General features: G+C 34.8%; 3 protein-coding genes across 5 annotated transcripts; all 3 read left to right on the top strand.

Moving 5' to 3' along the window:
- Positions 1 to 7,790: 7,790 nt before the first annotated feature.
- LOC114714643 (homeobox protein SBH1-like) lies at positions 7,791 to 14,178 on the top strand. 2 transcript variants are annotated; one of them, XM_028899403.1, is made up of 5 exons: positions 7,791 to 7,886; positions 8,620 to 8,794; positions 9,327 to 9,582; positions 12,698 to 12,951; positions 13,722 to 14,178. In XM_028899403.1, exons 2-5 carry the CDS (start codon positions 8,666 to 8,668, stop codon positions 13,926 to 13,928), a joined length of 846 nt encoding a protein of 281 aa, XP_028755236.1. In that variant the 5' UTR covers positions 7,791 to 7,886; positions 8,620 to 8,665; the 3' UTR covers positions 13,929 to 14,178. The 2 variants fall into 2 exon arrangements, with proteins under 2 accessions (XP_028755236.1, XP_028755235.1); XM_028899402.1 differs by lacking the exon at positions 7,791 to 7,886 and having other exon boundaries at positions 8,297 to 8,794.
- Positions 14,179 to 15,507: 1,329 nt separating this feature from the next.
- LOC114714644 (50S ribosomal protein L4) lies at positions 15,508 to 20,602 on the top strand. The gene is made up of 9 exons (XM_028899404.1): positions 15,508 to 15,576; positions 16,026 to 16,203; positions 16,301 to 16,362; positions 16,500 to 16,626; positions 17,462 to 17,610; positions 18,078 to 18,185; positions 18,307 to 18,426; positions 19,743 to 19,916; positions 20,097 to 20,602. Exons 2-9 carry the CDS (start codon positions 16,092 to 16,094, stop codon positions 20,196 to 20,198), a joined length of 954 nt encoding a protein of 317 aa, XP_028755237.1. The 5' UTR covers positions 15,508 to 15,576; positions 16,026 to 16,091; the 3' UTR covers positions 20,199 to 20,602.
- An 810-nt stretch (positions 20,603 to 21,412) lies between these two features.
- LOC114714645 (chromatin remodeling protein EBS) lies at positions 21,413 to 25,623 on the top strand. Of its 2 annotated transcripts, none has more exons than XR_003737468.1 (5): positions 21,413 to 21,657; positions 21,780 to 22,122; positions 22,223 to 22,291; positions 22,953 to 23,102; positions 25,329 to 25,623. XR_003737468.1 is itself a non-coding variant. In XM_028899405.1 (5 exons), the coding sequence occupies exons 1-5, from the start codon at positions 21,585 to 21,587 to the stop codon at positions 25,353 to 25,355; spliced, it is 651 nt and encodes a 216-aa protein (XP_028755238.1). In that variant the 5' UTR covers positions 21,415 to 21,584; the 3' UTR covers positions 25,356 to 25,623. The 2 variants fall into 2 exon arrangements, 1 of the variants encoding a protein (XP_028755238.1); XM_028899405.1 differs by having other exon boundaries at positions 21,415 to 21,657; positions 22,964 to 23,102.
- Positions 25,624 to 25,894: the final 271 nt, after the last annotated feature.

Raw genomic sequence — 25,894 nt, 5'->3', positions numbered from 1 at the left:
ATAGGTTATCTTACATTGTTAAACTATTTGTTTTTTTTTTTGGCCGAAGGTTAAACTACGTGTTGAAATGGGAAATAATACTCTTCCGGTCTTTAATATATGACTCAATTGTTGAGTTGGTTTTGATCCTAAATATCACTTATTTTTCGTATTTATCAATTTTTTCGAAATTATCCCTATAAACACTCCTCCAACCATAATTAAGTAGAAGAGAAAGAAGGGGATTAAGAAAGATGATTATGGTATTTTAAGAAAAACATGTCACATTTCTTATAATTAACTAACTTATCTGACTTTTTTAACCTAATCAAATTAGCTAAATAGATCTTATATTAAGGATTGGAGGAGTATGTCATAGCATATTAAAAAATGGAAAAAAATTCTAATTATTAAATTATTTATATGGGATTACATAATAATTTTTTCTGTAAATTAAGACACAGCTTCTAAGTCACAATTTAGAATTAAACTATATTATAACACTAAAGTGGATATGAATAGAGATTAACCGGGAATTAGTGCTCATCGCTACAGTGTTAAAATTTTTAACTACTAATTTTTTTAAAAAAACTTACAATTAAAAGATTAAATTTATTTTGGATTATATATTTATTAAAAAATATTTTTAAAATAAATAAAAATATTAAATGTTAAATCTCGATTATCTATGTTAAATTTGAATGATTGATGATTAGCACAGCAATTGATTCTAGATTAATAACGGGTGTTAGTTCAGTGATGATAGCTTAGAGAAACATTGATGTGGGATAAGTAAAAGTTAATTTAGTTCCACGGCGTGCAAAATATGTTGGAGTTGTGGTCGTAAATTCTCACAAAATCGACTCATAACCTGATATTTTGGTTAATAAATGACATTTGGTGGGGAGGGTACGAAGAAAATCTTAGAAGAGATTTAGGACCCACTGATTGGACCCAACGTGGAGAGGGTAATTGTGTGCCAAACAAACAACCTGTGACTCAGTTGTCTCTGCTCTCTCTCGTCTCGTCTTTGTTAGAAATAATTCTTACAGTTTCTTCCCTTTTTTCTGCTACTGCACTTTGGTGTATTAGGGTTTTCCCCCCCTGGGGTGAATCCTGTTAAAAGTCTCCTCCTCCTGCCATTTTCTGCTATTCAGTCTGCACCTTATCTTTTTTACTAGCATGAAGTTTCCAGTAGTATTTGAGAAAAGAAAAAGAATCTAACAGGAATTAGTAGTACGTTTAGTGACTTGACCACATTCTCGTTTCTTTTTAACTTTACATTGCGGTGCAATTCTTGCGAGGCTGCTGCCTGTCGAATTCCTTGGTGCTGAGGAATCGTCGTTCAGTTGAATTCGGATTCCACTTGTTCTTTCCTGCGTGGTGCTGGCTTGTGATTGGGTCATTGCGTTTTTTCATAGCGTCGATTCAAGTGAAAGCATCCTCGTAGTCCAATTGCTTCTTCACATAGAGCGCATGCGGGAGGAGCAGTGAAGGAGGCAAAAATCATAATGGAGCTGAGATAATATCCGACCAAAGCCATCAAAATCAAATCTTTTGAGTGCGAAACTTCGTGGGTAGGCTGCCAAATAGTTCTTCAGGTCTTGGAATTCCAAATTCTCCTCCTCTTGGACAAGCAACTTTACAAAAATCCTGAGGATAAAATACAATAACCAAAAAGTGGCCATTCAAAATCACTCATCCTCTTGAAATCTGAATACACCCTCTGTACAGATGACACTTGCGGGGTGTTTGGACACTCCATAAATACTTTTTAAAAGCATTCTTAGGTAAATCAAGACAAATTTTATTATATATTTATTTTGTACTTAGTAAAATTATTTTTAAAATTGGTTTTTATCTAAACCATCTCAAAAAGCAACTACCTCCTGTGTTTGAATTAATGTGAGGCAATTATTCTATAAAAGGCTTTTAACGACTCTTATTACCTATGTCACTAATGTGGTAGAAACTAACAAAGCATATATGGGTTTCGGGTAGTTTTCATCGGGTCAGTTGTTTTGGGTCCTAGGGGTCGTGAAGAATAGAAGCCACGAAGAGAGGAGGTCGGGGAGATCGCCGTCCCGAACATAAGCCGCCGAGAAGGGCGGAGGGAAGGGAGAAGGGAAGATCGTCGTTTTGTGAGAAGCTGAGAAAGGAGAAGGGATGAGCGAAGTAGTAGATGATGGTTCTTCAACATCAAAGGGATTGAAGTATTTAGGTGCCCGTTACTGATCCTTTTGAATCCAAGTGTGCTTCGCCTGTTGGCAAAATACAAACTTGTTAAAATACAAACTAGGATTTTTTTTTGGATAGAATTTAATGATAATACATGGCTGATCTTTTAACAGGAAATGAATGAATAATGCTATGGAGTGTGGAGAAACCCAGAATTGTTCATTTGTGTTTTCAGTTGCCTCTTCGCCCCCCGATTTCTCATCTGCTTCTTCCTCCGACCACGTACGGCTCCTTCTCTGCAGTAATATTAGTTTTAGTCTTCAAACTTATAAATGATCAAAGCATCGGTGGGTTTCTTCTTGATCAAATATTCAGATCCAAAATTCAAACGGAAACCCATTCAAGGCTACAAGTCAAGAAATCAACAACGGAATTCTGAAATGAGATATGAAGCCAGCACTGGCAGCTTTCTGATTCCCGTAGGAAGATTAAGCAAGAGATTAGAACAAAAGAAACCCACTTTCCAACCAAATTCGTAGTACTCTTATGGTTTCTTTTTCAAGGCAAAAAACCATAGGGACAACATATGTAGTGGTCCTAGGATGTTTAGGAAGATTAGAGCGTGATACGAAGTGATGACAGAGGGAGCACAACGTACTAATAATTTCACGGGAATTCTGACTACGTACTCTTCACCTTAATTATGGTTATCAAAAAAAAAAAACCTTATAAACCTGTGCAGACCGCGGAGGAATAGACTCCAGAGAATCAGAGTATCTAATTTAATTGGCGAAAATATTAATATTGGTTTTAACAATAATTAATAAATAAATGATAACAATTTTTATAAACGGGTTCTTATATATAATTTTTTTAATTTTTTAATTTTTTTTTTACAATTTTCTGAAAAAACTATTTGTTTCTTGTTTATCTCAAAAACATTGCGTAAATTTTAAGGTTGGTAATTGCAAATTTGACAGCATTAGGGTTGTTTAAGTGTGATGTCTTGGAGGAATTAAAAAAAGATCAGCAGAGATCGATGAAGAGACATTCGGACTGTCCCCCTCACTTTAACAGCTTTTTTTATCATGCAATGAGGACTACATTCCAAATATTTTCTCCTTTTCAAATATAAATAAAAGTAATGAACACCTAGATCTCATCTCTTAAGTGAATCCAACAACCTCATTTTTTAGTAACGTAATTTTATTTATGATCTTACTTTTTTTGATGCAGCAAATAATTTAATATTATTTTTTAGTTACACCTGAGATTTTAACATCTTCAAATAAAATTGTGCCACTAAAAAATTAGAAAAAATTGAAAAAAAAATCCCTCAATATATAAAATTGTGATTTGAGATTTTTAATTTGAAAAATAAAAAATAAGAACCGGTCCTATTTTTGCAAATATAAAATCATGGTGAAATATTTGAAATGACCCTCAGTCAAATGACAAGTTCACTTTAATGAATAACAATTTCAATAGATCAAATCACAACTTGGCTGAGGGTATGTCAAATAACGAGTCGACTATGAAAAATGACAAGTTTCCTTTAGCGAATGACAATTTTAGTAAACTAAATCACAATTTGACTAAGGGGTATTTTAGATATTTTATCCACATTTCATATTTGCAAAAGTAGAACCTGGTCCTTATCTGTTATTTTCCAAATCCAGGATCCCAAATTGTAATTTTACATATTTGGAGGTTTTTATTTACAATTTTCTCAAAAAATTTATGATGTTAGATATACTTTTACCCTATAATAGTGTCTCAGCCATGGAAGCCAAATCATTTAACATTCCTCCTTTATTTAATAGAATAATTACTTAATTTGGATAAAATAAATAAATAAATAAGTTATTTTTAATAAATTTGATATAAATTTTCTAAAATATAATTATATAACATTCGAGTATTGTCAAAATTATAAGTAAAGTAGATTAGCTCAAAAAATGATAAGTATGAAACATAAAATGGCTTAAAACTTCATACTCAGTGTCATAACATGACCCAAAAAGGCTTTACACTTGGTATCAAACTTAAACTCCATTAATTATTGTATTATTAAGAATCGGACAGTGTAATTAATTTGATCTGGACTTGTCGTGGCAAACCCGGGAATCAAATGTTGTGCATTAACAGTGCTATGGCCCTATGATTTGTCGACAAAACTCGACTTGAAAACTGGAAAGATCACATCATATAATTAGTTTGGATTCTTCCCTTTTTTTTATTTTGGAAGTAATTAAAAGTTTGGGATGGGATAAAGTGGCGAGTGATGGGCACCATCTATCTCCATACAATTCTGGAGTTCATTTAATGTGTGAAGGGAATTTCTTGTTCGCTTGATAATAGCAAAATGTTCGACTGATGCTCTGTGTCTGGGCTTGATGCAGCGTAATGTGGGATTATGTTACATTTTTTCGACACTATAAATTAAATACGACCTCCAGTGCTTAACAGAATGTCCGTTGATTAATTTAGAGAAATTTCAAAAATTATTAAATTATTATAAATTGTTTATATTGTTAAAAAAATTAATTTACCTCACTTGTAATGTGATAGATACTCTAATTATCCACATAAACATTCTAAAGATGTTATATGTTATATTCTTCCGGTTCTTAATACATGATATAATTTAAGAGTTAATGTCGGTCATATATATATAAGATATATTTAACATGTTTATCAATTTTTTTTCAAAATTAACCTTATTGATATTCTCTCAATAATAATTAAATAGGAGAAAATGAGAGGGGATTAAGAAAAAAGATCAGGATAATTTTTTTTAAAATTAAATTAATTAATATTTTTAATCCATTACTAATTAAGTAATTTAGTAATTTTATTAATTTTTCTAGATTAATCCATTCGGTCTTGGCAGTACAGCTTGACGGTGTGTCCAAAGTGAGAGCCAATTTTTGGCGTGATGCGGCATCACGTGGGGAGGATACATGATAAACTGACTTTAAATAAAGCATACAAGTGATCCAGATTTTTATAGTATTAGTCAGTTAAACGACTTCATATTAATAACTAATCCTTCGTCATTAGATTATAAGACTATTTATTAATTTTTTTTTAATTCAGAATTGTCATCCACACACAAGAGTACTAACTGACTATCTCATCCACAGAGGACATTTTCTTTCACTTGAGTTGTCATACCTGACTATCTCGTATTGGCTTTTAATTTCTACCATGCTTGTACAGTTTTTACTAAAATCCGTCGCTGGTACCAGCCAATCGTTACTAGCTATTAAAACTAATGGGAGATTATGAAACTCATATTATTAATCATATTTAGATATAGATGATTGTGATGAAACCATCTAATTTACTTATTTAAAAGGATGTTGCTGGTATTCAACTTGCATAATTTCTTACTGTACAAACACAATGAAGAAATAATAAAGGAGGCACAATGGAGTACTTTAAAAATCAGGTCACTGAGAGAAAAGTGAGTGGAATCAATGGACCACCAAGCCTCCATTGATGAGTGAATTAACTATAAAATTATCCCTTTCTGCTAAGTCAATGCGGCGAATGGACTTAAAAAACTGATAACTAAGTTAATGCACAGTACACAATCGGTTGAATCAATGTTATGTGTGATTCAATGCTAGGGAAAATCACCATGCACTTTTGTTGATTTAAATTTCAACTCACTGTTAAAAAATGGCAATATAGTAGTGGTTGTTTCTGCTTGTCCCAAAAAAAATAGCGGTTGTTTCTAGAAATGATCACAGACTCGTCTCTTTGAGATGCTATATTTAATACACGCACTGATATGTGAATTTTTTAGCTTTATTTTGCATCAATGGAAGCACCTTTGATGTGAGAAAATCATATTAGGGGTAATTATATTTTTTTTAATTTTTTATTTCGTACCTATTTATTTTTTCTCTTAATTAGATAATTTAATTTTACTTTTTTTTATAAAAAGTATAGGTACTTCTAAAATAATTTCCCCCCTTATTTTTGTAAAGGAGCGTGTTTTATCTTTTGTATTAGGTCTTTAAGAATCTTGTCACATTTTTTTTTGGGAATTCAGGCATGCATAGGTAGAGGGTGAAATTCGAAATAACGATAAGGTTGGTGCAATCTAACTAAAAGGTTATGAATTCAAGTCTTGAAATTAGTTTTTTTACTTATAGGGCTAAGGGAGCGTATCCCTTTCCAAATTTTATACAGTACTACTCAGTTTTAATTATAAAATATTGTTTATAGATTATAAATAAGATTTTATGATTAGAAATTAGGACCGAAGGTAATAGCAGCTTTATGCATTGAGCCACCCTTTTGACACTGCGCAGGTATTATAAAATAAGAGAATCACAGCATTTGAACTAAAATTATTTCAGGTTCGTATAACTTGAAGTGCTTCATAGATTAAAATATTGAAACAGTAATTAAATTTGAGCAAAATGTCATCTGGATAACAATATATGGGTTCTTGCTACCTGTCCAGTAGGATTTGCAGTCAGAAAAAATAGTAGAGGCAACGAAAATAATTTTACTCTGCCAACGAAAATTGGCTGAATTGGTAAGCAGCCTGTTTGGTCAAGTGTTTGGAGGGCAATAAGTAATTTTTTTAAAAGCATAGGCCTGGTTGAAGAATTTGTGTTATTTGACTTGAGGATTGAGCAACCTGACTTTTGTATAAAAAGTTACAATAAACTATAAATTAAAATTAACAACTTATAACTTATAGCTTTTGAAACATGGAGAGAGAAAAAGTTAAGAAATTTATTACCTCATTTGCTTTTTATTACAAGCCTCAAATAACTAATTTGTAGATAACAAAAAATCAGCTAAAATTAGTTGAAAGTAATAAATAAGTTAGAAATATACTTTTGTTTTTAAATATACTCATAGAAATATACTTTTATTTTTAAATATGTCTTTATAATAAATAATAAAAAATAAAAGAAAATATATGAGATCAACATGAGCTTATAAATAATTTGGTGAAATTATTTTTTTAATAATGTTTCATTATTTATTAAAAATCATAACCATTTTGATAATTTTATAAACAAGCTTACTTTTACTCAATTATAATTCAAACAATTTTTTACCAATATCACTTTTATAAATTAACTTTTTTGAACTCTAATTCAAACATAATGTAACTTATCCAATTTAGTTTTTATCTAATTTTATTTTTTTAAAAATTATTTTTTTAATAAATTATTTTTCTAATCGTTAATCCAACCGGACTCAAGGTCACAGAGGTTATATTCATATTCGAGAATGATAAATGAACAAAAATTATTTTAACGTAATATTGGTAATTAAAAATATACCGATACTACTGAGTCAAGAAATGGAGATGATACGATGGGAGTAATACATAAAGATTTGGAGATGGGATGGGGATTGCGAGAGGATTTGAGGAAGGGACAAGGCAAGGTGGGAATATTAAATGAGGGTCCAGGTGGCTATCAAAACGCCAATGGTAACACAGAAAAGCAGAACAAGAGAGCTGTTAACTCAAAAAGGGCCTGATTCCGTCCCCAATAAGCCCTTTCTCTTTCTCTCTATCCCTCATCCCTCTCTCTGCAATGTCACCTTACCCGTAGCCCAGCTTCCGTAGCCCAGCTTGTAGGTGCTTTCCTCGATTACATCGTCTCCCTCTCCCCTCTTTTGTTTGCCAGTTTTGACAGAGCATCACTGCCACTGCAAGTAAAGAGTGTGAGCGAGTTTTCATCGGGAAGGTAAAGCTTTCTCTGCACTTGCACCATCATTCACCGCCCTTCCTTCCTCTCTTTTCTTCTCTCTCTCTCTCTCAATCCCCCCCACTCCCACATCATCAAGCTTGTGGAGCAGAAAATAATTGGAATCATCTGAATTTTTACAGTATTAACAGTAATGTAGCTGTGTTCTGTGACAGATAGCTATTAATGCTGCAAAAATTAACACTTAGTTTTTAAAGGAAAGACTATCTGTGCAGGCTGGCTTCGCCAGAAAAACCTTAGGATTTTCCTGTAAAAAGCCTGGAACTTTTCGCATCAAACCCGGGAGAGACTGAAGACACCCTATATTCATCACGGCAAAAAGACTTCTCAGACCAGAGAGACCGAACAAGAGAAGGATCTGTGTTGTGTGTGTGTGTGTGTAGCAGGTAGGAAAGAGAATTATAAAAGTGTGTTTGGTGAAGCAAATGGAGGAGACTTATCAGGGGATGTCTTTTGTGGGAGAGAACAGTCGTGGTAGTGGTGGTCTAGTACGTCCTCCTCAAGTGGTGATGAATATGCCTATAGTGACATCTCATCATCACCATCATCATCAAAGTGGTCATCATCATCCATTTATAAATCCTAATCCTAATACACACGCTGATTTAAACACTATTAATACTCTTCTCCTCCCCACACCTTGCACTAATAATAGTAGCTCTTTCTCTTCCTCCTTTGTTATGCTCTGCAACAACAACAACTTAAACAACAGCAACAGCAGCGACAACAATACCGGGTTAAGCTTTGGCTGTTGTTTCATGGACATCGTCGACCACAACATTAACAACACCGATGGTAGTTCCTCTTCTTGTTCTCCTGTGAAAGCCAGGATCATGGCTCATCCTCACTACCCTCGCCTCCTCGCTGCTTACGTCAATTGTCAAAAGGTGAGATATTGATGACAGAAATATAAAGACAGGAAGAAAAGCTTAATTTTGACTGGACGTTTATCCCTTTTTTTCCCGCTTTAATTTTTTTTAATATTTAATACCTTCATTGTTCATACTCTCTCTGACTCTCTGTGTCAGGTTCCGATCTGAGAATTCGGTAACTTAACATCTCTTACTCTGGCGATATCATGGTCTAATACTTAAAAATGTTTTAATTTTAACAAATCATCATATGCTGCATCCCAAGAAAAAAGAAGTGAGGAAAGAACTAAGAAGTGGAAAAAAAATCGAAACCCTTTGAAAGTTGGGTTGATAACGACAGTTCCTTGCAACCTGAGTTTTTCACAGTTCAATTTCTTCGTGGCAACTCCTTCATGTTGTTCATTAATATGTATTTGTGCATACAAGTATCCGTGTGTCTGTGGGGCTCATTTGAGTGAGATTTATATGCAGATCCTTAAATCCTGAGACATACCAAGGATCACTGACTCCGAAAGTAATGTTCTTAATGTTGGTTTGCACTTATTAGGTGGGCGCACCGCCGGAAACGGTGGCGAGGCTAGATGAAGCATATGCGGCGGCGGTGGCGGCAATGGGCCGCAGCGGAGGTGGGTCAGGCAGCACCGGCGAAGATCCGGCGCTGGATCAGTTCATGGAGGCATACTGTGAGATGTTGACGAAGTACGAGCAGGAGCTTTCCAAACCCTTAAAGGAAGCTATGTTCTTCCTTCAGAACATCGAACGTCAATTCAAAGCTCTCACCCTTGATTCTCCGATCAACTTTGGTGATCACTTCTCTCTCAATCTCTTAAACTCTATCTTTTTGTTGTTGTTGTGCAGTATGCTTGGGTTCAGGACTTCAGGTCAATTTTTTTAACTGGCCATGCATATATAAATGTTCATGGTTCCGGCTGGAAGTAGGTTTTAGCAGTAAAACAATGACATGAAGTTGAACAAGATGATCCCAAATTGAAGTAGGTCATCACTGTTTTTAACTTTAATCAGATCTTTCCTTTTGGGGAACCGAGTAGGAAGGTCTGGCATCTGTTTTCTCTCAGAGGGACGTTACACACAAAGACAATTATTATTATAGTGTGTGTGGTTTAATTCTCTTCTCGGTATGGGTGCAATATCGTAATTCTCGTTTGTGTTTGTGGGCATTAGGTTTAGAGCTCTTTAAGTACTTCCCCAGTCGATTTTTACCGATACGGACAGGTTAATTGGTTTTGAACCTTGAGACAATGGAAGATACATTCCACAAGAAACGAAACTACTACCGGCAGAGGAAGAAATTTAGGTTTTGAGGTATACTAGGGTTTTCTTCAGAGTTCGGACCTCGTATCCAGGAATGGCAATTGTGAGGTTGGTCAGATACACAATTTTCGTTGTGCGCTTGGAAATGTGAACTTGCAGACAATATTGTATGCAAAGAGGTGAACACATTTGGGACCAGTAGAAGACAAGGGTTGGTGTAGGAGAAAAAGCTATTTGTAGGAATGAATTTAGGAACCTAATTAAAAAAACTACATCATCATTACAGTTAGTCATGACTATTTCAGTCGACATAATTTCTTTTTTTTAAATTGAGTATTTCGTTACATATACCTAACTTAGTGAAGAGTAATGTACTCTTTAAGATTCGGGAAATTTTGGGGGGGGGGTTATAAATTGCATGGAAACTAGAGTCATTATTGTTTGTGGACAACTGAACAAAGCAGCTCCTTCTACCATTTTTTTTAAATATATGTTTTATGTTTCATGTTTATATTTATATCGATGATGATTAGATATAGTTAAACAAGGTCTAAAATACATTTGATAGTTGCATTAGGTCATATTCAAAATGAATTTGCAACATGCCGTTTAGATTTTGCTCAATATTAATTTTTCATTGGTAGATGTAAGTTTTTGTCGGCTACTTTCCCATTAATCAGTATTTTTTGGAGTTAGTTATAATTATCCAGGTTTTTGTTTATCTGATAATAATCCAAGCTTAATCACACCCATTTTATGAACGTTGCTAGATGTCATATGCTCATCATCTTCCATTTGTTGGGATCTGCAAGTGGAATGCATCTTTCCATATTTTGCCCATAATATCATGGTATATAATGTTAATAATTTATATGTTTCCTTGTCCTTAACTAGAATTGGACAGACAGTGACATGTCCAAGTGGGTGTTAATTGTTAGACATCTACAATAGAATGTGGCCACCTTCAATGTTTGTGGTCAAGCTTTTCTGCTGTGTGACTGACCGTAATTTAGGGTATCTAAGAAGCTTATCTGATATTTTCTTGGATATAAACATAACCTAGCTTTTAGTGAATCAATTTTAAATTACTTTTAACCATGTATGGTACAAAAGAAGAAGTATCGTTCTTGTAAATGTTATAAAGCATGCCACATTCAATGTAAAAGAAGAAAGATCAACTTATAGATCATGTGCTGATAAGTTCTTTGTTCTACCAGCTGCTTTTGTCCGTTATTGTTTTTTCACTCACAAAAAAGTTTCTTTGATGTGTATTTCCAGTCAATTAGCTTATATTCTTTTGCTCTTTTGATCAAACACTGTTTTTTTCCAATGAAATTGGTTAGAGGATAAAACCTCCATTATTGCTTGAAGGCTTTAATCATTACCTTTTAAGACCTTTTGCTTCACAAATGACAATGCCTTTGTTTACTAGTCTGTCCTTTCATAAATAAAACTGAAGGCTTTAATTATTTTGCGGGAGTAATTTTCAATTTGGTCCCTCGGAAAATTTTTTTTCTTATTTGATCAAAGGCTATTATTACTTGATGGTTTGAGTTATAACTTTTCAAACTTAACTTTTGTATGATGAATGACAGCGCCTTGTCCTTCTTCGGCCTCTTATCATGCTGATTGTGACATTAAAACTTCCATTTTATTTAAAGAAGTGAATGTCCATGAGATCCTGATTTTGTGCTTTCTTTTTTCAATCACAATCTCTCATTATTTATGATAGCTAAGTTCCTCGTTGGTTGTCATTTCTTCATTGAAAGGAGTTCCCATTAAGCTTTGGAAATATGGGCTGTGTGTTTTGGTAAAGTAGATTATTTTGGAAGGAGACATGATGAAAATGAAGATTTATCCTTTTCATCCCTTCACTTTATCAGGCTCTTACGTATACAAGGTTTCTACTGTTTCAAGTCTTTCAAAATTGCTAGCCTTGCTCTAAAATAAGGTTCTCTCGATGTAACGAGACTCTTGAATAAGGTTCTATTGATGTAACGAGACTCTTGACCGTATTTGCTGTAATTCCAAATACAAACTTTCATTGGTTTGAGGCAGTTGCGTCCTAGTGATTCAAGTTTGTACTTGTAGCGTACCATTATCTAATTTTGATTTGGCCCCTAATAAAAATACAACGTCTTAAACTTACATATATTGTTAAAAAGTAGAGGCACTCAAACTTTGAATTGGAGTTTTTCCTGCATTCATTATTGGTCTATCGATTATTTGCCTAATAATTACGGAAGAGGAAATGATTGGGTGTCATATAATAACGTACTCCTCTGGTCCTAAATATATTAGGACCGGAGGAGTACAACTTTTTCTGGTAGTCTTTTAGATATTTTTGCTTGCTTTGAGTTCACTTAAACCCAAAACGTCAAGATCACCTCAATGATAGAATCTGAGACCTTTAGGTTATCTGGAAAGTGGAATTACCCTTGATGAATTTTGAGAGTATTTTATTATTGTTATACCAGTATATGAACTATGTATCAGCTGTTTAATTTAATTTGAAATTGGGTGCTTTCTCTAATCTGGTTTTTGATGTACCTATACATGCTTCAAGTGCAATAGGATTGTGATTATGTTGATGATAATTCTTGGTTATGTTACTAACAACGGTATATATATATATGGTCTTATCAGGTTGTAATGAGATTGCTGAAAGGACTGAATCATCAGAAGATGAGATGGATCTTGAAAACAGCAGAATTAGCATGATCGATCCGCAGGTGGAGGATAAGGAACTGAAGGATCAGCTTCTGAGGAAGTACAGTGGATACTTGGGTAGTCTGAAGCAGGAGTTCATGAAGAAGAGGAAAAAAGGGAAGCTGCCTAAAGAAGCAAGGCAACAATTACTGGATTGGTGGAACGGACACTATAAATGGCCTTACCCTTCTGTATGTTTGCATCCTTAACCTCCTTCTTTTTCATGAACTTGTTTGGTACTACGCTAAGCGTTTCTTTGGAGTGTGGCTCAAGAAAGCTGCTTCCAAAAAGATCATATTTTTGGGACGCCCTAATATGTACAACCAGCTAGGCCTGTCTTTTGAAAATCTTGCCCTCACCCTCAATGAAAGAGATAATATATGCCAACGAACCAACTGGGTTCAATGAATCTTATTCTCTCTCATCTCATCTTTTGGGACGCCCCATTATGTATTCCATTTAACCTTTCGATCTTGAAAAGAACTTTAGAATGAATTGATGCAGTGGCCTGTCTTTGAAAAAAAATCTTGCCCTCACCCTTCATGAAGACGTACTAAGAGCTGATCGAGAGTTAAGTCTAGTGTTAAATATAAGACTTTAATTTAATTTGTTTCTTAATTTCTCCCAAATAATTACAATGCGAATGACTTGAAAAAGTATTTTAGGAAAACTAACTCGTATTTTTTACAAATAACTGAATTAACTAATTTACTTAATCACTTTAAATTAGTTAATTATGTCTTATAAATACTGGGGTAGTACGTAATATGCCAATGAACCATCTAGGTATAATTTGGTTCAATGAATCTTATTCTCTCTCATCTCGTGTGCTTTTTCGTAAGAGATTCTTGGATTTGGGCGCCCACAATAGTTGAAGAGATAATGATTGCTATTTTGAAACGAGAGGGTTAGAGTTTTAATAATGGTGATTAAATGTGGATTTGATTTGATAAATTTACAGGAATCACAGAAGCTGGCACTTGCAGAATCAACAGGGCTGGACCAGAAGCAAATAAACAACTGGTTCATTAACCAGAGAAAACGTCACTGGAAGCCTTCAGAAGACATGCAGTTCCTGGTGGTGGATCCAATGCATCCTCCTCACTACTTCATGGACAACGTTCTGGGAACTCCATATCCCTTGGATTTCTCTCACACTATGCTCTGAACAAAATATTATTTAAATATGCCTTCTGCATTTTTGCATGAGGCTGATATTATTATTATTATTATCCTGTAATCTATGGTAGCCGTGTTAAGAATGAAGGCGTTATATTCACGAGTTCACAACTTCACTTGTTCACTTCTAAGCCCTAAACCTTATTACTTAATAGTAACCTGTATTATAGTGTGTGTGACTATTTATACGTTTTATGTAATCCCAGATTGTTATGGGAAATATGACGTCTATGCCCAAGAGTATATATAGGTGTTTTGACGAACTAAGGGGGAATAAGGTTCCAAATTTTCTAACTTGTATTATACATGAAATATCATTTCTAATTTTGATTTGATGTTTTCAACGTTGTTTTCTTTACATTGAAACGTATTGGCAGGATGTGTGATGTAAAGAAATAGTAATTACAAAGTATTTGTGTGGAATGTAAGAACATTGGAATGAAATTTATATTTTATCTAAAAAATAAAAGTAAATGTGAAAATTTTATGATATGTGAAGGATACAAATATCCATGTGAAACTCGGATTACGAAATAAGAATTGCTTGATAGGTTCTTTAATAAAATTACATAATTTGATGTTTTATTGCAATATTTCTCTATTTCTGAAATTTTATAAATTGTCTAATTATATTTGCGTATATTATCAAATTCATTGGAGTTGATGACATTTTAATCTGAATCTAAACATGAGTTGTGTTTTTTGCAAGGAGTTTAGATAGATAGAGCAATCTTTTGAAAACGCTGTCCAATAGTAATTTTCTTTTCGTATTGGCATAAAGTTCCAATAAAAGTGTTGGTGTCCCTTAAAGGAAAAAAGTTCCACACAGTGCATGGAAAACTTGAGAATAACATTTGTTTTTGGGAACACATATATAATTCAGGAATTACGCGTGGCTTACTGATTTATTTAAGCAAAATTTCAATTAATTTTAGTCAGCTCTAACGAGTAAAATAAATTTAATATAGTTTTTCATAAAGCTGCTTTTTGTGTTTGATCATGTAATTTCTCAATTTAATCGCTCATTGTAGATTTCTATCTGGTCTTTCATAAATAACATTGCCACCAATAATGTGTTTCTTTTTATCAATCTACTGAAGATGAAATTGATGGATGTGATAATACATATCTTAATTTTTTAATGGATTAGAAATAATGTCCTATATTCATTTATATCTAATTTCATTTGTTTCACGATTAATAACAGAGAAGACATTTTTATGAGCAAACCAAATTAAGAATTACTTTATCTAGAACTATAAAAAAAAACTAAATTGAAAAAGTAATTTTATGAAGAGAACAATTAGGGTACAATGCGAATTAGAAATTTAGAATATATTTTTTTTCTCCTCCAGATTGGGGTTCTTATCTCACACTCCAAGTCTTCCAGGCATCCTGACTAATTTACGAAAGCAGTGGGCTTTTTTGGTATATAGTATTGGGCTTTTAAGTTGGGCCGAAGGGGATTTCTACTCTTCTGGATTAAAAATTGAATGGGCTTCCATGGATCCAACTCGTAGAAAAAGCGGGTCTTATTTTCATTTTCCCGGCGTATCCCTCGCCCCCGCTCCAAAACCAGAACAACGTAGTGGGAGCTGCTAGCTTGCTACTAAATCAGTGGTCCTATCTGGAGCATGGTACTATTTCATCTCATACACTTTTTCTGCATTGATTTGGGGCATTCGATGAATTTCATGCTTTGGGTTGGTTAGAAATTGCTGGGCACAGAAGTTTGAATCTCATCCCCTGATCATTTAGTCCAAAGTTGTCCCTTTTATCCGTTGTTTGTATGTATTTGTTTCTCTACATTTGGATTAACCATCTCAGAATTTGAACGAATCCCAGATAGATAAACAGACATATGTTTATATGGTGACTTATGGTGTTGACTGCCGACCTATTCTTTACTTTCCCATTTATTTTTTCTCGTTAGACTTCAAGAAACATTTTTTTAGCCTAATGTTATCTAGTAAAAGTGGAAGTTTAATTACTTGTAGGGCATGATTGATAGTGTGATTTGGTCGGTTTTAGTTTTGGTGTTGTTCTGTTTGAGAAAGCTTGAGTTTCTGATGCTTCAAATTGTCAGGTACAAATCCGCATGCTGGAATGCGTAGTTGGGGCTAAATTATTGATACAGTTTGTTTAATGAAGTATGGCAGCTTTAATCTCCAGAAGGATCCAACGTTCTTTTGGTTCTCTGTATTCAATAGGCCATCGTTGTTATTCACCAAATCCTAGTCATCCGCCATTGATTAGATCAGATGGTATATGCATTCTTTAATTTTACCACGTACTTCAAATTCTAAATCTGATTTTGCTTACTATAAGCTTCACGATTTCCCAATTATTTTGCATCTGCAGATGTATGCAACAGTTTGGCCGGGGAGAGACTGTTTTCTGCGGGACGTTCCGGCCTTCTCTCGGTATGTTGGCATAACATTTATTTTCCCCTCTCCATATGATTTTTTAATAAGGATGGGTATTTATTCTTTGAAGAATCATCTTATGATTATGGTTGTGTTCACGGCTTCATAATGTACGCCTATATGTTTAAATGTAGGTCAGGTCATTGATCTGTTCTCATCGGCAGTTTTCAACTTCTGTTTTAACTCCTGAGTCTGGTGATAGTACATTTCCTTCTGATTTATTGTCTAAAGTGCCAGGGGCTGCTTCTGAGCGTACTATAGGTATGAACTATATCCTAAAATCTTCTACCTGAATTTCATAATGCTTCATTACCCTCCGAAATTGATATATTCTTAAACAATAGAAAATCAGCCTTCCAGGAAGAATTCTAGTGTGACTCTATATAACTAGGCTATTATTGAAGTTACTTTTTTGTTGGTTCTGTATTTTTCTTAAAAGGTGAAAGATGCGCTATTCTCATGTGAAAGTCATAGAATAAACATACCTTTATTGTCAGCGCTTACTGTATGCATTCTCAAGGAAAAACAATATAATTGATCCTTTGATCTTAAATTGGTTCAATTTCAGATAATCACTCATGGCATATGAATTAAGTATTATATGCATGTTCAATGATCTGACTCCACTCTAAAATATGAACTTATTTTGGATTTCACTTTCATATCTCGCATCCTCTTTCAAAAGTCATGCACTTCACATTTTTCTTTTTCGTCTGCTGTGTTTTTTGTAGCCTTAATGTCTAAGGGTTCACGTTCTTTACTTTAATTATGCATCCATCTCTTTTAAAAATAAGGATGATGGTGATATCTAAATACTTCATGATTATAACTTGTAATGAATGAGACACATTTTCCCATGCTTGCATTGGGCTTAAGGAATGAGTTGTATTGTTCATGGCTTATAAATAGTGTGGCTTGTGATATGATTAAAACTGAAGTGTGTCTTGACTATGTATGGTCTTTTCATTATCCTTCATCTATCATATCAGGTGTCAAGTCTTGATCATCATGGAAGAGTTTATGTATTTGGGTGTGGCCTTCTTTGTCTTAAATGATATTTTGGAGCTCGTAACTAATGTGTTTCATGATGTTGTAGGGCTTTGCCAGGATCTTTTGATTCCAGTGACCAATTTTTGTAATGAAGACAAGGGCCTCATGGTTTTAGCTGGTGATGTTTTTGACGTTCCTATTAGGAAGGATATCATCCACCGTGTTGTTAGGTGGCAACTTGCGAAACGACAGCAGGTAGCGACTGTTCATAATGCTTTTACATTCAAAGCTTGATTCTTTATAATTTACATGTTATCGTGGGGACATTCTATATTTGAGTTAGGGAAGACTGCTGACTGTGATTTTATTATATTGGCCAAACAATAATTGGGATGGTTTTTGTGTTGAAATTCTAAATTATTTTCTTTTATTACTTCTGTTGAGACATTGATAATTTCTTGGGGTAAAGGGGTGAATAGGGGAGCATGTGAGAAGCTTATGCATTTGAACAATAACCATGGTTTGGCATGTTTGGATTAATGTTTGAGGATGGAATATTTCGTGTCCTTTGTCTTAGTTGAAATTTCTTAATATATTTATATTGTCCTGCACTTGGACAAGATGGTATTAGATGCATAAATTACCTAGCAGTGGAGATGCAAAGTTTTAGCTCTGGAAATTCTACATAGGGGACTTAGGCGTTTGCTAATTGAGTGGAACAGGGAACGCACTCAACAAAAACTATCAGTGAGGTCAGTGGGACTGGGAGAAAGCCTTGGAGACAAAAGGGAACTGGTAGAGCAAGACACGGAACTTTACGTGGGCCTCAGGTAACATAGCAGTCTGCTTACTGGTTGAGTGCCCCATATTTTTTCTTCCTCTCTTCAGAACTTTGCTGCATTATTAAAAATTTTGGTAGTTGAATCTAACAAATCCATGAATGGGTAACAGTTTAGGGGTGGTGCCACTATGCACGGCCCTAAGCCCAGAAGCCATGCCTTCAAGCTCAATAAGAAGGTTCGTCGTTTGGGGCTGAAGATTGCTCTGTCAGCACGTGCGGCCGAAGGAAAGGCAAGTCTCTTCCTTAGCCCCTCTAAAATTTACAGATCTCTGCCCTTCATCATTCTGTTTCTCTTTCATCACAGAAACTATGCGTCCTGTATGAGTTTTAGAATTTTGCTTATTCTCAATTTAATTTGATCTTTCATGTCAGGAACTTTTTTTTTTTCCTTTTTTATATTAGGTAAATTATCGTTGCTTCCCAAGGCTTGATTACGTGACATTCTATTTTCTTTCTGAAAGAACACTTCTGCTTTACCTTTTTCCTTTTCTTTGTTTTTTTTTCTTTTTTGCCAACAACTTCTGTTTTACCATTAGCTTGATAGGCATTGCTATGCCCCCTAATGTTCATTTAGAGTTTAGTCATGTCTATGATACGACTATTTCTGCTGCCTTTAAGCAATAAGATGCCCTCTCTCCAAAACAAAAGGAACCAATTATTCGTCTTTGTAATTTTTATGTAACATGAGTTTCCTATGGAGGTTAAACACTGTTGGCACAAAACATATAAATAGCATATAATTATGTAGAGATAGCTGTGACATGTGCGTGTTTCTGCATATAAATCTCGATTTTCCACCCATCTGTATCTGCCTTCAAATGCCATTCCTATCTTTAAGAATCTCTTGACACAAGGGGGTCTAAATTCTAAAATTGAAGGGTAAAGACATAAATTCGCATTCTTGGTTAACTTTGTGTCTCACGCTACTAACAAAATACCCAAATGTCATTTAAGAAATGAGGGGGTTACTGGTTACCTTCTCACAAAATCTTGGAATTTATGTTCATAACTACTCACTTTTATATTGTTTAACCGTTTGACAACTAAATAGACGATATACCAAAGTTTCATGAATTTCTTTCAACACCCCAAATCTTCCGTTGAACCTCACACTGTTTGATTATCTCTTTGTATATTGTTTAGTTGTTTCCGAGTTTCATGTGATTGGACCCCAAAAAAAAAAAAAAAAAATCAACGCAGGCTATTTTTTTATGTGTATTTCATGTCAAAGGATTGCCTTCTCTTCTTTCAAGTTTGACCGCTCCTTTGGGCATGTACCAAGCTCTGCTCTGATTGAATATCATATTCCATAGTTTACTTTATCAAGCTGCTTTTTCATGACACTGGTAGAGCGGGTTAGTGTGTCTGTTCTTGAAACTCAGTTATGCATATTGAGTCTTTTAGCTTCTTTCATTTCTTAAATACCTCATTTGTACCGTTTGCTTACTTTTTCCTTGGTAGTATGCCCCTTGCATTTTATGTTGAATTAGAGCTTATATTTCCACTTTACATGAGCCTAATTATGGGCGATGGCATATACACACAGCTTCTTGTGTTTGACAATTTGGAGGTTCCCACCCACAAAACCAAGAACATTGTGAACTATGTCAATCAAATGGAAAACACCAAGAAACTTTTGCTCGTAGATGGTGGTCCCATAGAGGAAAAGTTGAAGCTGGCTACACAAAATCTACATTATGTTAACGTTCTTCCCTCCATTGTAAGTTACATTTTTCATCCTTCTTGTTTCTCTCTATAGATAGGAGTATAATTTATAATAAATCAGCTTCCTAGAGTCAATTGGTGTTTTCTGTTCAGAAATTACGGACTTTAGAGAGACTGTCAACTTATCAGATTTTGAAGTTTCCTTTGCTCATTTATGTTTCACTTACTCTTGCAGGGTTTGAATGTCTACAGTATTTTACTGCATGATACATTGGTGATGTCTCGTGATGCTGTTAACAGAATTGTTGAGCGTATGCATACTCCAATAAACCGTTGAGGCAGTTTTGGGTTATCTCTTGCTCAGAATTAGGAATATGGTTCAACCCCGCCCCCACTTCCTTCCTTCCTCTCTTCTGTACAACATAAGGAGCCACAAGTTGTATGCCATTTTTGTTCATCAAAAGTTGGGAAGTAATGTCAAATCTTCTGTTTCGAAGCTTGTAATTTTAGGAACTTTGATGTTTGAATTTTGATGAAGTTTAATTGGAGTGCTCAAGTTTCTCAAGGTTTCTAATGATGACATCTTTATTCCCATCAAGCTATGCCCCCAAAGATACAGGCTCCAGAGTTCTGAATCTCTCCCTGACATTTATAATGCATTAGATCTGATTAGCCAAGGATTTTGTATGGAGTGATGGACCCGTTTGATCAAGTAAATACAGTTCTCATGGATGGTATCAACGAGAGAATATTACATGCTCTCTTTCTTATTTGCTATTAATTTCATCTTGTTATCCTCGATATGCCAAACATCACATATTTTTTTTGGCCTTGCATGTGAACCTTGTTTACTGATTTGACCAACATAATTTGTCTTCGGGTTGCAATGATTGAGCAAACATGTTGGCACCAGGCATGGCTACTAAAAATGATGAATCTCAGAAACACCATTGTTTCTTTAATGCGACTTTCACTGTTCTTCTCCCCCTTGTGTCTTCTACTTGATGCTTCTTCTGTACAAATGCTGTGTTTGTGCTTCTTTCTACCAGTTTTCCTATTTATTTACACGGGAACATAAGTGACACATGCAGAGAGAATGGCTATGCTAACTAATTTCACGGTAAGTAACACTTTCAGCACTTAACCAAAAGAAAGAAGCTTAAATTTAATTATATGAGAAAAACAATTATGGTCAATGTAACAGCAAATTTAATTCTTTGAGATGTTTTTTAATTATTTGTATATATTAGTAATAGTATATCAACAATGAAGGACAAACGAAACGACCGGTTGAGATTATAAAATATGTACTCTATTTCTTCTCATTTTCTCAATTTAAGGATTTCTTTAAGAATAATCAGTTTCAAGAGTAAAGATTTGTCTCTAAAAATGGGTGAAACGTCCTCAAATCTTCAAAACAGGCCGTGGAATTTGGCAAAAAGTTGAGCAAAAAAAAAAAAATCATCAAAGGAAAAAACTTGGTAATGGATATATGTGCCAGGTAAAAGAAGGCCTGCTTAACGCCAAAAATCTAATAACACGCTTGATAATGAACCTTAAGACCGTATTGTATCGATTCTCGAATCACTGGTGAGCTCAGGCAAAGCGTCACCCTTACTCGTTCCTCTCATACAGCAGAAAGTCCTCAGCTTCAACCTTAGGGTTCCTCTGTTCTTCTTCTCGCCAAAATCTTAGGGCTTACAATTCATACATTTCCAATCTTATGGCGAAAACGAGGCCGGGTAGAAAGGACTTGGACTCATATACCATCAGAGGCACCAACAAGATCGTCAGAGGTAAATCGCTATCTATTTCTTCTCACAAAATACCCAGCTCTGTTTCTTTGTTAAAAATCGTTCCTTTCTTGATTTTCTGGGTTTCGATTTTCAAAGATGTGCTTTTGTGCTCCTTTTGGCAGCTGGAGACTGTGTACTGATGCGGCCTTCCGACACCAGCAAGCCTCCGTACGTGGCTCGCGTGGAGAAGATCGAACAAGATAACAGGAACAACGTTAAAGTCCGCGTCAGATGGTATTATCGGCCGGAAGAGTCGATTGGAGGACGCAGGCAATTCCATGGAGCGAAAGAGCTGTTCTTGTCGGACCATTATGACGTCCAGAGTGCTCACACCATTGAAGGGAAGTGTATTGTACACTCTTTCAAGAACTACACTAAGCTTGAGAATGTAGGAGCAGAAGATTACTACTGTAGATTCGAATACAAGGCTGCTACCGGTGCTTTCACGCCGGACCGTGTTGCTGTGTGAGTTTTCTTTTGCTTTGTTGTTGATGGAATTTTGGCGTTTGGAGAATTGGATTCCTATAACCAATGGCTTTTTGTTGACTTGGTTTGCGTATTGAAGGTATTGCAAATGCGAGATGCCTTATAATCCAGACGACCTCATGGTGCAATGTGAGGGGTGCAAGGATTGGTAAAATCATTGTATTCTGCTTCACTTTGCTCAGTATTAATGTATTTGCGCATGCTTTTTAAACATTCAGATCTTTTGAGTATTAAGATATGTGATTTACTTGGATGAAGTCATTAGATATAACTTCCGGTGCCTGCAGAAGGAGCCTGGAATTCTAACAAGCTGTAAGGTCAATATTGGCCCTATAACATAATAGAAAATGATGTAGATTTAAGAACTAAAGGCTTCTAAGTCCTATCGTAGATTAATTTTGACTATATATCCTCTATTTTGCCATGCTAATGTCTTGCATGTTGGAGCTACGGATTCCACATCTCCTATCTATTACCTTCGTACTACCGCTCTGAATTCTGTGATGTTTCTTTTTCCAAATAAAAGTTAGCCAGTATAAATTGAATGATGCATTTGCTTGTTCTTTACAGTTATTGGTTTTGTGTTATTGTAGAAAAGTTTGCTTGGATAAGTTTGTTAAATCCATGCAAGGTTGGGGATGTAGATATAGTACATTAATTGGCACTGCCTTTTATGACATGATACTTTGATACACTGCAAGATTTTTAGATTTATAGAATATCCTAGAAATATTATTACAGTTTTTGATAAATTTTTAATTTTTAATATATCTATATGCTTTATCAAATACATATTTCAATCTTTGTAGGTTTCTTGCAGGTATCATCCTGCTTGTGTGGGCATGACTATTGAAGAGGCAAAAAAACTGGACCATTTTGTATGTTCTGAATGTTCTTCTGATGATGACATGAAAAAGCCTCAAGCTACATTTTCTGCATCACCAACATCCGATGGCAAGGTGAAACCTGCCTGCTTTCCGTCCCTGATAATTTTTTACATTTGCTTCTATTAATTTTGTTTCTCCAACGTATATCTCACACCACCACCCCGGGAGAAGTATATAAAGGTGGTGGAAACATCTGTGAGGAACAGATGGTTGGTTCAATGTTTGGTGTATACTTTGGAGATTGATGAACAATTTCTTCTATAGTGTGCTGTCGGCGCTGTTGGTCTTGAAATTAGCAATATAGCACAGCTGATATCTGCATTTATGATATTAGAGTGCTGTATTGGTTCTTTATGGAAAGTAAAATTTTCATGTCATTTTAGTTATTTATTTCAGGGAACGTGTTTCAAAGATCCACAAAAACAGAAATGGTACAAAAAAAGAATTTTACCAAACTTGCACATTAGTTCATTAGCCAATCATATTTTGCTTTAACATGCTTGTATTCTCAGTACATTTCCTAATTAATGGCCATATATTCTTCAGTTGAATACATGTGGTAAACTGAATTTTTTTAGTTTTATTTTTCCTATTTTAAATGAGCAAATTGTAATTAATTAAGGCCGTGCATTGGTTTAAATTAAACAAATGAATGGGGATGCCCATGATGCCTCTACACTGTCGAAATGCTTTTTTTTTTTTTTGCTTCCAGTGATTTCTTGAAACATGTCTCGCAGTTGTAGCTTCCTTTCGTTATTGATTTTGAATGTGACTCTATAGATAGCTGCTATTATTGCTTAACATATGGGTGTATGGAAGCTTTTGTCCTTATGAGCTTTTCTGTCATTGTTACTATTTGTCATGCCAGGCATACATTTTTATCATGCTCAAGCTGTTCTTTCACTTAGTTGGCCTCAACAAATTTGTTAGGCTTTTCGTGATCTAGTCTTATTTGCCAATTCCTAAATGGGAAAAACTGCAAAACTCTGGTTGAGCAATTTTCTCCTGGGCGAACCCTGGATTCAGTTTCAACTAGTTTTCTTTTTATTGAACTTTTTCATCATCAGTAAATTTAGATGCACGTTCTTCAATAGTCATGACTTTCAGGAATTATCTTTTGATAGTTGAAACCATATGTTATTGATGTTCAAATGTATAGTTTGATTCATGTCATGCTTGTTTTATGGAGAGAGGCTGAAATTTATAGGAGGTTGGATTGGTGATTATCCTCCTTTGTTGCCATCTATACAATAAATGTAAAAAATTGTTATTGGAGGTATGATAAATCTGTCAATTTCGTTCTTACTGTTATTTGGTCTAATTAAGCCCGTTCATTTTTAGTGCCATTGCATTAATTTTGAGTGGCATTCCCTCATTAGGTTAGTTTATGATATGAATGAGCTTAATCTATTTATTTTATTAAAGTGCAGCATTGTATGTCATGTGTTGTTTTATCCTTATTGAGTTTGCATGCTCACGTTCCCTTGTGTATTTTTGTGGATAGGTGATTTTTCTTTCCTTCTTTTTTTTTTTTTTTGTGAGTCTCAGAATTTTCTTCTGAAGGTAGTATGGTGGTTATTCCACCTTCAAATGACCTCCTTTCTGGATTGCATCGTTCTGTACATTTCGCTGCTTATTTTGGTAAATTGAATCGTGTAAGTTCTTTCTGTAGAGTCTTTTTCCTTGGAGGACATAAATTCCACCCATCAGTGCAGTCTCACCTTTTGTGTGGGAAAGATGAGGAGATAAAAGGAGAAGAAAGGAATCCCATTTCTCTCAGAATCATTTGTTCCGCTTTACCTCCTCCTAAACCAAGTGCCTGGATTTAAAATCCCCATTTTTTTTTTTCGGGAGTATAAGAGGCTCTCTCAGTGTCTTCCATTGGATTGCCTTGTTATTTTGTTCTTGCAACACATCCTTCGGCGTATCTATCTGTTTATAATGCTTGAGATAATAATCGCTATGTACTTGTTTCAGCAGTCATTTTATCTGATGCTTGTTTGACGTTTTAAATGGCCTTATTTTAGATATCTCAAGTGTTTTATTATGCGGGCCTGTTGAATATGAGCACGTCATGTGTTTTATGAGATAATATGTTAGAAGACGTCTAGAAGCTATTAAAGTTTTCTTCTTTTGTCACCACAACTTTACATTTCTACCGTGGCTTTACTTCATTGCATTGAAGAGGAAAATTAAGTACCTTGTGATTTTTTTTTTAAAAATTTTTTAAATCAGGTTTCCCATGTGCTCTTTAGCATGAGGTTATGACTAATTGCTCATATTCATATGAACTGGCAGGTGGAGCCCAAGCGGCGGAAGAGATAGCCGTTGTAGGGACAAGACTGTGAAAAGACGTGACTGCTGCTGTTGTGTGTTGTAAAGCTTCGAGCAGAGGCTACGAAACATGTTATGTATTTGACTCTCTCTTATGTATGTATCTGTGTTTAGTAGATCCCATGACATTTGAAGATATGTTTCCCTTTCTGTCCAGAAAGCGATCATTTCTCTGAGATAACATTAAACCTATTGGCGTAACAAGAAATTGCCACCCCCAGTTTTAAATTTATTGTTTCTTGTGTGTCCATTGGCTTTTCTTATAGTCCTTCACTGCTGTTTTCTGGGTACTGGGTAAAATCTTTATTTCCTATTTAGTGCAAGGCGATCTTTGGTTTTCAACTACTCCGGTCGGACCATATGGTTTTGCGGCATGAATTTGATAACCCGAGAAGGACGATTTTGCTTCATGCGTTCTTATTATTTGGCCCCAAAAAAAAGAATGAAAAAGAATAACTTTTCTAACATTTTTAGGCCGATCATAGTTGCAGTTTTGAGTGGAAGAAATTATATATAATAAGGAAGTGAGA

The sequence above is a fragment of the Neltuma alba genome, unplaced genomic scaffold (genome assembly GCF_004799145.2).
Source record: "Neltuma alba isolate B1F8T4 unplaced genomic scaffold, ASM479914v2 tig00011524_pilon, whole genome shotgun sequence".
NCBI lineage: Eukaryota > Viridiplantae > Streptophyta > Magnoliopsida > Fabales > Fabaceae > Neltuma > Neltuma alba.
Note: the sequence above shows the minus strand (reverse complement) of the source record. Positions and strands in the feature narration are given on the sequence as shown.